This window comes from Sminthopsis crassicaudata, chromosome 1, assembly GCF_048593235.1.
Source record: "Sminthopsis crassicaudata isolate SCR6 chromosome 1, ASM4859323v1, whole genome shotgun sequence".
Classification (NCBI taxonomy): Eukaryota; Metazoa; Chordata; class Mammalia; order Dasyuromorphia; family Dasyuridae; genus Sminthopsis; species Sminthopsis crassicaudata.
Window position 1 is genome coordinate 79,282,355 of NC_133617.1, and position 12,428 is coordinate 79,294,782.

The following is a 12,428-nucleotide window of genomic DNA, read 5'->3' on the forward strand; positions in this document are numbered from 1 at the left end:
TCTCTAGGGGATGGGAGGAGTCTCTAGGGGATGGGGACAGGAGGAAGGAAGGGAGAAAAATTTGGGATACATGGTTTTACAAAGATGAATATTAAAAATTGTCTTTGTATGTATTTGGGAAAAAAATTACCTTTTAAGTAAGAGTGGGAACAAAAAAAATGCATTGCATTACATAAGAAACAAGGCTGTTCTTCAGTTATTCCCAGTAGTAGCATTTTAGACATTTTCAATGATGAAGTTGCTTGTGCAGAGGATGGATTAGGAGGGAAAGAGACACTTTGCAGAGAGATAGAAGTCACTGCAAATAAAAGAGGCCCCATTGTTCTGGTGACTTTCCTCTTAAAGCAGAGGATGAACATATGTTCTCATGGGCATGGTCTTCATGTGAAGGTAGAATTAAATGACTAGAGAGGTAGATACCTTCCAGATCACAAATTCTGTGACTTTCCATAAGTAGATGAAAGGGAAAGGGGCAGAGGATCAGTCTTGGAAACTGGGTGTGGAAGGGAAAAGGAAAGAATCTGGCTATAGAATGTTCTGTCTCCTGAAAGTCTATGTACAAATCAGATTTGAAAATCATTGTTCTAAACCTCCATGTTTTCCTAGCATTCCTCCTTGCAGACACAGGATCCCTCTCAGCTTGGTGAAAACCTAAAGGTGCTGACCAGAGGTGTGAACTCAAGGGGTGGGGGGAAGGGTGCTGCAACCAGTAGGAGTTGACAGGTTAAGCTGCAGGATTCTAGGCCAGGGGATTCACACCTCTGGGAGGCTCCAGGAGGGCTGGGCTACCTCCTATAAAAGGAGAGGATTCTTCTCCTCAGAAGCATTGCCTTGACTGCCAGTGAAGTGTCTTCATCTCAGCTGCTGAAGAAGAGAAGGAACTGGAGAAAGAAGAATGGATTCTGCTGTAGAAATGCTGCAGAAAGTGCAGATTGATCTCACCTGCAGCATCTGTAGGAGCTACTTCTGTGAGCCAGTCACCCTCCATTGTGGGCACAGCTTTTGCAAGGAATGTCTCTCCTCCTGCTGGAGGGCAGCAACCCTGGCTTTCTCTTGTCCTGAATGCAGACAAGTGCCCCAGATCAGAGCAGTGCCTCCAGTCAATGAGCGCCTAGCACAGCTGACTGACCTGGTCAAAAAGTTCAGCTCCCAGATTTTGCAGAGTACTAAGGGGCAGAGCCAGTGTGCCCTTCATGGGAAAGTCTTCAAGCTCTTTTGTGAACATGACCAGACACCACTGTGTGTGAGATGCTGTGAAACTCCAGAGCATGAGGCTCATGGGATCTCTCCTGTAGGAGAGGCTGCTCCCAAGTGCAGGAAGCAGCTCCAAGACATGCAGAGAAATTTGGGGAAGCATTTTAAAGAAGCTGAGAACCTCCTAGCTCAGCAGAACTCTGTGAATTGGAGAAGAATGATCACAGAAGAATTCCGCAAACTGCACCGCCTAGTGGAGGCACAAGAATTCAGCTGTATTGAAAGAATAAGGCAAGAGCAAAGAGCAAGGCAGGACACATTAACCCAGAATATACAAACCCTTCAGAAGCTCAAGTTAGAACTGCAGGAAACAAGCTACCAACCTGACCTGGATCTGCTACAGGATGCCAAGCAGTTGCTGGAAAGGAGTGAGTCAGAGCTGTCCCAGAGGGCCAACACTGCCATCCCAGAGCTGAGAGAGTATCCCATCCCTGGCCTGATAGAGATGCTCAATCGATTCAGAGTGGACCTCACAATAGATCCCGGATCTGCCACTTCCTATGTAAGGGTTTCTAAGGATCTGAAGAGTTTGAAGGCTACAGAAAAGTGGAAGGTGTCCCAGCATCTTGAAGACTCGGATTGCCATGCTGTCCTTGCTAAGCAGGCCTTCAGCTCAGGCAGACACTACTGGGAGGTGGATGTGAGTCAGCTACCCCAGTGGGCACTGGGGATCTACACCCCCTACTTGAGGAGAAAAAGGGGCAGGGATGTGGAGTCCTGTGACTATGCCTTCTTGCTTATATGTGCCAAAAAGGAAGACAATTATTTTATAGGATCATCTCCTGGATCACTGAACCATCGGTTGAAAGGCCCTATACCCAGGGTTGGGGTCTACTTGGAATATAGCCCTGGAACTCTTGTTTTTTACAATGTTCTCCAGCGCTCTCTTATTTATAAGTTCCACCCCATTTCTTTAACAGCACCCATTGCACCCGTCTTTTGTCCCGGCCCCCCACTTCTAGGAACTGAGCCTCGTCCCATGACTCTTTGTCCAGTGGACTCCCATCTTTGTGCTTGTTGCTTTTCATCTCAATGAGCGTTTCTCCAGAGAACACTTCTCAAACCACCAGCAGGCTCCCAGACTTTGGTCATTCCATTTCCAGCTTTCCTCCAAGAGAAGGAGGATTGCCTATTTCATGATGAAGAGTCCTGATCACTCAAGACGTTTTCCTTCCACCCTGCAAGCTGAAAAATCTCATTCCCAAGTGTTCTGTACCCTCTTAGTGGATCCTGTCTGTTAACAAATTTTCACAGTCAATTCTGTTTCAGTAATTAAAAATAGACCAAAACCTCTCATTTGAGACCATGGTTTCCCTATCCTTATGTGAGAAATAACTCTTGGATTCAGAAAGGGGGGATGTTAAAAGTCTGCTTTATTAGACATTTGCAGGAGTGGGTGTGTCTCATTATAGAGTAGATATTCACCAGGAGAGAGGAAGATCAAGCACTATATCCCAGTTCCTTGTTTCCCTATTAGCTAGGAGGTATTCTAGGTGATACAGTGTCCCATCCAGCGGGACAAAAACATGGACCTAGAAGAGAAGAATAGGGAACCTGGGGGGGGGGAAGGGGGAGGGAGGGGGGGACAGGAGACTCAAAGAATGGAGACAAGACAGGCTTTCTGATCAAGTCTCGTTTATTGTAAGGATAAGCATAAACTTATATAGGGTAAAATGGAGCAAGAAACAAAGGCTATAAATCCGCAGAAAGTTCTTGTGACAGGAGTTATTCCAGAATGTAACTTGTGTGGAGACAGAATTCTTTACCCAGGGATGGTAAAAATATAACCTTTGCCCCAGATGTAAATTGTGTGGAGACAGGCTTCTTTACCCTAGGTGGATATTTGCCTAGGAATATGACCTTTGCCCTCAGCTCAGTGCTGGCTCCCCACAGGTCCCTTTTTTTTCTTTTTTAAATGTGGAGAAGGCGTTATGCCCAGCGACTTGTGCCTGGCTTAGGTTGTTCCTTTGGGGAAAAGTCTTACCCATCATAGGAAGGATATACATGTGCATTTCTTCCTGGCTTAGGTTGACCAATCCTTGAGGAATCTTACCCGTCATTGGCTAACCAGGTCTCGATGGCCTCAGAATGCTCCCAATATTCACATAAGAGTCATGGGGGTCATCACCTGTTTCAAGGCGGTGATAATAAACCTGAATGGGTTTTGCCAAAACATTGTCTATCTGAGATTTTACAAAGGTCTCCGAAAAACCCAGGGGCCAAAGAATAAAAGTAAAATGAAAGCAAATAGGGGTCCAATAAGAGGGAGAAGATATGGAAGTATCCCATGTAATCCACTCCACAGGGGATTGTCAAAGAGTTCTTTGCGCGGCTTAACCAAGTCTTCCTGGAGCTTCCTTATCTTATCCCGCACAATTCCAGACTTGTTAGCATAGAAACAGCAGCATTCCTGTAGGGCTAAACATATCCCCTCTTGTCCTGCAGTAAGGAGGTCTAAACTACGCTTATTTTGCAAGACTACTTCGGCCAGACTGTCAATTTGATCTTGAAGATCATTAATAGTGCTGGAAAGGGTTTGAACATCATCAATGAGTTGATTGGAAAGTTTGGTATAGGAGTGGACAGCAACCCCTAGCCCTGTTGAGCCCTCTGCTCCTGGGATGCCGAGACCAACCAGAAAAGGTATGAAGAGGACAGCCCTTTTCTTTCGGCCACTTATGTAGTCAAGGCTTGGGAGAGGGAATGGTTCATCTCCTGGAATGATATCAATGTCAGGGAGGACAGAGGCTTGAACACAAGTGCCAGTCCAATTTATTGGAAGGGCTGTGAAAGCTAAATTACTGCCACACACAAACACCTGACCAGAGTCAGGGCAAAGAGGAGAGGGAATAACAGTGGAGGGATCAGGATAGGAAGTGGGAGTAATGGAAGAGCAATTAGTAAAAGTGACAAATCCTACATCTACGTCATAGGTATTGTTTTGAGGGGCTTGCTCTATACACCGGTCCCAAGTAAATCCTACAGGCTTTACACGGAAAGGAATTGCAATGGTGCAATTGTTTGACAAAGTTTTGTTCGTGTCACTAATAGGAATAGCAATAGGCATAGGGGTGCCAAGAGTCACACACAGCCAGCAATCTTTTGCCAAAGTGGGATTAGTTGAATTCAATGTTCTGAATGCGGCCTCTAAAATGGAGGAGGTTTGAGTGTCAAGGTCCGTATTTCACGATTTAGGCAATGCTAGAGGGTGATAGTGTAATAAATTCTTCAATCTGCTGTTGCACTACCTCTTCCCTCACCATGTCTGTTGGTCCTCCTCCATCAGAAATGTATATAGGAGCAATGACAGGCCAACAGACATCTTTTCCTATAGTGTCTAGGCAGGAAGCCTATTGATAGGGACTGTGACCTGTAGGGTGAGAGAAATCCCAGTCCCCTCCTCTAGAGCCACTAAATGACCTCTGGAGTATAGCTGTAAGATAAGTATTACCATCTGTGTGGGTACATTGTTGGACATGATCTTAGCAGGAGGAATGCATTGCCAGGGCAAAGGAACAGCCTTTAGGGCAAGGTCCTGGTCAGTTGTTAGAAGAAGGGATTATAGTGGGTTTTTTAATGCACTGGTAGCTGGTGTATGTGACTATTCCCCCTGAAAGGATTTCCCTAGACAAATAAGATTTAAAGGTGCCACAATCGGTGATAGAGAAAGATTTTGGGGTGACAGTAGTATATCCCCCCCTGCATTTGCAAGGAGCCCCATTCAGTTGTTTGAGTAACTCGGCCCTCTTGACTGGTGGCCCGAAGCCTCCCTCAGTAAGGGGATCGAGGATTAACAATGTCCCAAGCAGGATCATGCAATTGGTTGTCTTCATGACCTGTAAAAAGAGGAAAATGTGTCTCAGGGAGAATCATCTTCCCTGGAAAAGGTTATTTTATCATTATTTTCTGAATGATTATCTATTTGTTTTACTAGGCACTCTGGCAACCACCTGGCAGATTTCATTTCTTTAGAGTAAATGCAAACTGACCCTCGGCCTCAAATAAGGACCGGATCGGGGCCATGCCATTTGTTGGTTAGAGGGTCCTTCCATAATACTTCTGCATAACTGTGAGCAGAATTGGAGTGCCAGAGGCGATCAGCTGCAGTTTTATCTTTGATATCAAGATGTAAGAAATTCAAAATATAAATAAGGCATGGTTGACGAGGTTCCGAGGGGATCCTTTAATAGGGCATAGAGTGCCCTTTTTTAGTTTAAGAATGGTATTTTTAAGGGTTTGATGAGCCCTTTCTACTATGCCTTGGCCTTGGGGATTATAGGGAATGCCAGTGACATGTTGAATGGAAAGAGTGGCGCAGAAGGCTTTGAAAGATTGGCCAATGTATCCCAGGCCATTGTCAGTTTTAATAGAAGTAGGCATTCCCATGACTAAGAGGCAGGCTAGTACATGAGCAATGACATGTTTACAGGCTTCTCCAGATTGAAGTGTGGCAAAAAGGAATCCACTATAGGTATCTATGGTCACTGAAATCGGAGAGATGAGTAACACCCATCTGCCACACTTCATTTGGAAGTAATCCACGTGGATTGACCCTGAGATGGGGTGTAGGTAAGAAGGTGACACATGCAGTGCATTGTTTAACTATCTGGCGAGCTTGTTCACGAGTGATTTTAAATAACAAGTGCAAAGTATGGGCATTAAAGTAATGGAGGGAGTGTGCACGTTGTGCATCTTGTATAGCAGAAGAAAGAAGGGTATAACATGAGCGAGTACCAAGATCAGCAAGGGCATTCCCTTCAGACAAAGGCCCAGGCAGGCCGGTGTGGGCACGAAGGTGGCATAGGTAAAAGGGAGCTGAGTGGGAACGAATGGCAGATTGTATTTGAAGGAATAAATCAGTAGCAGTAGAAGTTGGCTTGATGTATGTGACAGTCTCAAGAAGTGGGACGGATTGAGCAATATAAGAACTATCAGTATAGATATTAAGGGGAGTATCTGGGTATGTGTGGAGGACAGTAAACACTGCAAAGAGTTCATCAAGCTGAGCAGAGACATAGGGGGTAGTGATGGAAGTGGTGTGGCCATGGACAACATAGGCAGCAACACTGGTAGAGGAGCCATCAGTAAATACAGCAAGTGCAGAGGGTAAAGGATGAGGTGAGGTTTTATTTGGGAATACAAAAGGGTGGGGTTCTGCAGAACTGCAAAAGCTTGTCTGCAGGATAGTGATTGTCAATGCTACCAGCGAAGGAGGAATAGGCAATAGGCCACAGATCAGTGGTTTGGAATAGCCAGTCCACTTCTGCCTTAGAATAAGGCTGTATAATTACATCTGGGTCTTTTCCAAAATATTTAATGCTAGATTCCCGGGCAGAAATAACAAGCTTAAATAGTAGGGTACAATGACCTTACCAGGAGTGGCGGGGAGATGGACCCACAAAATAGGGGAGGACTGCCAAAAAACTCCTGTAGGGGTATGGTGGGTGGCACAAATAATGAAGCGGAGGGACTCAGAGTAATTTATAAAGGTGACAAATTGTTCTTGGATAGCATGTTCTACTCTAGAGAGGGCTTGTACACCTTCTTTAGTCAGACTCCTAGGTGACCTGGGGTCTGGATCACCCTTGAGTATGTCAAACAGGGGTTTCAGGTCTCCTGTGATAAGTTTGAGATAGGGGCGGATCCAATTAATATCTCCCAGGAGTTTCTGAAAATCATTTAAAGAAACCAGATGGTCAGTCCTGAACTTAAGGTTGTGAGGTTTAATAACTGTCCTATAGAGATCAAAACCTAGATAAGTATAAGGATCTTTGAGCTGGACCTTATCGGGTGTCACTTGAAGGCCTTTGGAGCGCAGATTTTGCATTAAGGCATCACAGCAAGCTAGAAGATCAGAGCCATCCCTTCCTGCAATAAGAATATTATTTATGTAATGGAGGATGTATAGGGAAGGCCAATGGTCCCTTATGGGATCGACAGAGAGAGCCACAAATTTCTGACAGAGCGTAGGGCTGTTTGCCATCCCTTGTGGGAGGGCCTTCCAGTGAAAACGGGGCATAGGCTTCTGGAAGTTGGTGGCGGGAAGGCTAAAGGCTAAAGGCAAAACGCTGGTGGTCAGCAGGGTGGAGTGGGATAGTAAAGAAGCCATCTTTAAGGTCAATTATAATTTTGAGAAAGTTATGGGGAATAGCAACAGGAGAGGGCAGGCCTGGCTGCAAGGCGCCCATTATGACCATCGTTTTGTTCACTGCTCTAAGATCCTGAAGGAGGCGCCATTTACCTGATTTCTTTTTTATTACAAAAATGGGGGTGTTCCAGGGAGAATTACTAGGCTCTATGGGCCAGCTGTGAGTTGTTCCTGCACTAACTGTTCAGCAGCTGTCAGCTTCTCTCTAGAGAGTGGCCACTGATCAACCCAGACAGGTTCATTGGATTTCCAAGAAATCTGATCTGCATGGGGTGCAGGATCATCAGTGACCATTAGGGAAAATTTCCTAATCCCAGGCGGTGAGGGCGTTTCTGAATTAAAATGGGTTCTCTCATGCCTTGTGCATGCTTGCCGAGACCCTGGCCAGGCAGGAATCCCTGTTTAAGCATCTGAGAGGTAACAGTCTCTTAGGGCTAAACATAACCAGGCCCATCTGGGAAAGTAGATCCCTGGCCCATAAATTAAAGGGAAGCCCAGGGAGGACGTAGGGCTGTATAGTGCCTGTGTTTTTTTCCGAGTCCTCCCATGTAAGCATCTTGGAACTTTGTTCAGCGTTTGCAGTTTGTCCTATGCCCTGAAGATGAGTGAGGGAGGTTGAGAGGGGCCATGCCTTAGGCCACTCCTCTTTTCTTAACACAGTGGCATCTGAGCCAGTGTCAATAAGACCCTCAAAAAGTTTGCCATCTAGTCTAAGGCTCAGCATGGGTTTCTGGGACAAAATGTTCTGAACCCAATAGGTATCAGAGGACCCGAAGCAGCCCATGCCATGGCGCTGGGTCTTGGCAGTTCCATGGGTATTATTGATAGGCAAGAGAAGGAGTTGAGAAATCCTGGAACCCGCAGGGATGGTTACAGGGAACGACTGGACTGAGGCCACAAGTTTAATTTCTCCCTGGAAGTCACCATCCACCACTCCAGGGTGAATGGTGAGCCCTGCGAGAGAGGAGCTAGCTCTTCCAAGGATTAATCCAAAAAATCCTTCCGGGCAGGGGCCAAAAACACCAGTAGACAGCACTTGCGGGCCCTGCTCAGGTGTTAGTACTGAGTGGGAGGTGGAAGAGAGGTCCAATCCTGTGCTTCCTGGGGTGGCTCTGGCCAGTTGGGAGATGCCGCAAGTGCGGGATTGTTGAGATGAGCCAACCAGTTCGTCCCAAGGCCGGGCCCCTGATTTGCTGACGGGGCCTGCAGCAGGTCCCAACGGAAGTTTCCCCGGATCCAACTATGGGTGTCCATAGCTATCAGTCTTTGATCTGCAATGAGAGGCCCAAAGTTTGCCTTTTTTGCACCTGGGGCAAATACCAGGGTGTCCTACATGGCCTTGTTTGGGGAGGTTACATTGTTTTAAAAAGTGACCGAGATTGCCACAATTAAAGCACCTGCCTTGATCAGGGAAAGAAACGGAGCCTGCAAGGGCATCATGGATAGCTGCGCCAATGGCAATGTCCATCTGACTGCTAGGTCCGATGTCAGCACATTGACGGATATAATCAGAAAGTGTACCCTGTCTTCTAAAGGGGCGGATGGCAGCCTGGCAAGCAGAATTAGCATTTTCGAAGGCAAGCTGGTGAACAAAATCACTCTCAGCTTCAACAATCCCTAGAAGCCTCTCGGCCGCGTCAGTGAGACGGCTAATGAAATCAGTATATATCAGAAATAGCGGATATTGGCTATGGAGATGGTGGCGGACCCTTTAGGGGGTAGTTTTCTCCAGGTCGTTGTGGATTTGGGTAAATATCCTGGCTGCATATTGAGTTTGTGCCTCATTTGTGTCATAAGGATGGGCACCAACAAGCATTTCAAAATCACCACCACCCTCTCTATTTCGGTGGGCAGTTTCTTTACAGGTTTCTTTAAATTCAGATTTCCACAACACAAAATCTCCCCCACTAAGTATAGCACGGGCAAGAAGGTACCAATCTATTGGTGTTAGCCACAGGTGGTCAAGGGTCTCAAGGATAGAGAGAGTAAAAGGTGCCACGGGACCATAATGAGAAATTGCAGACTTAAGTTCCTTTAAAGTCTTATAGCCGACTTTTTGTTGTAGCTAGAAACTGGAAGTTGAATGGATGCCCATCAATTGGAGAATGGTTGGGTAAATTATGGTATATGAAGATTATGGAATATTATTGCTCTGTAAGAAATGACCAGCAGGAGGAATACAGAGAGGCTTGGAGAGACTTAAATCAACTGATGCTGAGTGAAACGAGCAGAACCAGAAGATCGTGGTACACTTCAATGCTGTATGAAGAGGTATTCTGATGGAAGTGGAAATCTTCAACATAAAGAAGATCCAACTCACTTCCAGTTGATCAATGATGGACAGAAATAACTACACCCAGAGAAGGAACACTGGGAGGTGAATGTAAATTGCTAGCACTACTGTCTATCTACCCAGGTTACTTATACCTTCGGAATCTAATACTTAATGTGCAACAAGAAAATGGTATTTGCACATATATATTGTATCTAGGTTATATTGTAACACATGTAAAATGTATGGGATTGCCTGTTGTCGGGGGGAGGGAGTGGAGGGAGGGGGGGATAATTTGGAAAAATGAATGCAAGGGATAATATTGTAAAAAAAAAATTACTCATGCATATGTACTGTGGGAAAAAAAATTCTAAATTAAAAAAAAAAAAAGTCTTATAGCCAAGACATTTATATTCTCGGCAGGGGGGGCAGTTTCCTCATCTGATTCATCATCGTTATACGATTTTTTGGGCTGGGTCTCAACAACAGGAAAGAGCTGGAGGGGGCCAGCGGGTGCCGAATGCGAACCGAGGGAAGTGGTCAATTTCAATATACTGCAGTCTTTCTTTTCTCCAAGAGGTTTGATCCAACAGAAACCATTGCCTGTAATGTGCTCTCCTGGCAGTTACAATTACTAGTCTATCCTAGACCCACCAGAGTACCTTTGACCACTGTCCTTTGCAGTGTGAGCTCTACCCGGCTCGCCTCCTCTGAGGCCTTCTAAGGTCTCTGGCCACAATCTCTTGAATCTATAGTTTAATAACCGGTAGCGTACTCAAGAACAACCACGTGTAATCTTAAAAGCCTTTATTATACCTACTCACATAATGCCCTAACTGATGCCCTGACTTGTTGGTTCCCGAGTGAACACCTGGTCAGAAGACCCATGTGTTCACTACCAAAACCCTTACCTCTTTTGGCTACCCATCTTGGCTTGGCCACCCAGGCTAGGGAGCCAGAGTGAAGAGCACCAGGTTAAAGAGGGCGGTTGCTGCCTGCAGTGGGCTTATATAGGGCCTGTGAGGTCACACACACAGCCAATCAGCGAGAGAGTCACCCATTACGAAGCTATCTCAATATGGCCAGGATCCCGCCCAAGGGCAGTCCTAATATCCACAGAAATTATTTCCGGGCCTCAATCTCCCGATGCACTGTGTCCTCCCATTTAAAGGGCCCTTACAATTCCCTTTCTCTTGTTTTGCGGGAACCGCACATCTCACCAAGCTAAACTTTTAGCACCAGCTATAGTTCACTTGATCCATGAGATGACAGTGTTATGCCCAAGGAGGTACAAAGCAGCAGATCAGTAAACAGAAGTATGACAATAAGAACCAGGCTCAACAGTGGCCCAAATGTTCAACCCATTCATCAAAGTCATACTCGAGATAAGCCAAAGAGGTTGGATGCCAATGAGGTAGGATGTCAACACTGAGGTGGGAAGTCAACAAGGTAAAACATCACAATTCTAGTTAACAAATATCAGTAGGTAGGTTGTCACAATTCTAGTTACATTTATCACAGTTCTAGACCAATTCTAGTTTCTTACAATTTTCTGTTGCACTTTTCACACTCCTAGAACAATTCTAGCTTATCACAATTCTCAATTGCACTTGTCACAATCCTAGAACAATTCTAGTTTATCACAATTCTCAATTGCACTTTTCACAATTCTAGAACAATTCTAGCTTATCACAATTCTCTATTGCACTTTTCACAATCCTAGAGCAATTCTAGCTTATCACAATTCTCTATTGCACTTTTCACAATTCTAGAACAATTCTAGTTTCACAGGTGCACATAAGCAGTCATGTCCAGTAACATTGTCTCAATAACAATGGCAGGTGGGTGTGTTGGTTTTTCACCCACTAATTTAAAAGCATAGTCCTTCAATAGAAAGCATAGGGCAAAGCCTCTTCCCAGGCCACCATATGGCAAGTGGCCACGGGAGAAGCAAGCAGGCCCATTGTCCATTTACAGTCTTTATATTGCGTATCACCCAAAACAGTCCATTTCAGCTGCAACACTGGAACTGTGTCTGGTGTCTCTGGTCACGGTCAGGAGGGGCATCGCTGCCATCAGCGTCTGAAGGGCTGCGGACATCTGGCTGGTCTCTCTGGACTGTTGTCTGGTCCTTCTCTTGGATCCCCAGGTTACAAATGTCTCTGGCGGGGATGAACTCTGCTGCTGGATCTGCACCTAGGAAGGAATGTCCCCGGGGCCCAACTTGGGCCTTTCCAAATGCCATCCAGGCCTTTCCACATCACAGTGGAAACAAAGTTGTTGTCAAAAAGATTAACAAGCCAGACAAAAGTCAGTCTGTCACTTAGCTGCACTTTCTGTGTATGCCCGAAGTGCATTGCTAAGGTAAAATGCAAAGAATTTAAAAATGTAAAACCAAAATAATTTAAAAGTGTAAAACCGAAATAGATTAAAAATATAAAACCAAAATAACTTTAAAATGTAAAATCAAAATACTTTGAAGATGTAAAATCAAAAATGTTTTAAAATGTAAAATCAAAATTTAAAAATTGTAAGCAATCACATATCCCAAAATTCCCTTCTCTTGTTTAGAAGAGAAGATCTTGGGGATAGTCTGTGCAGTAATGACTTTACTAGAACACTCGGCTATATCCCTGAATTCTTTTGCCTAAAAATCAAAGTTTGAATTTCTGATACCGAATTGTACTCCAGGAGTGTGAATCAATAAATCTGATATTACTTTTCCTCCTGGGTCAAAGATCACACACTGTCTAT

The 12,428-nt window shown here is 45.1% G+C and overlaps 1 protein-coding gene across 1 annotated transcript; it reads left to right on the plus strand.

Annotated features, from left to right (window-relative positions):
- The first annotated feature begins 895 nt into the window (after window positions 1–895).
- LOC141547675 (tripartite motif-containing protein 43-like) lies at window positions 896–8,294 on the plus strand. The gene is made up of 2 exons (XM_074276180.1): window positions 896–1,997; window positions 8,161–8,294. Exons 1-2 carry the CDS (start codon window positions 896–898, stop codon window positions 8,292–8,294), a joined length of 1,236 nt encoding a protein of 411 aa, XP_074132281.1.
- The last annotated feature ends 4,134 nt before the right edge of the window (window positions 8,295–12,428 follow it).

What these genes read in the sequence shown, in the direction of transcription:
- LOC141547675 (XM_074276180.1), top strand. Translation starts at nt 896, where the DNA reads ATGGATTCTGCTGTAGAAATGCTGCAGAAAGTGCAGATTGATCTCACC. An exon ending in CTATGCCTTCTTGCTTATAT is followed by an intron (nt 1,998 to 8,160) that starts GTGCCAAAAAGG and finishes TGAACCCAATAG; the next exon opens with GTATCAGAGGACCCGAAGCA.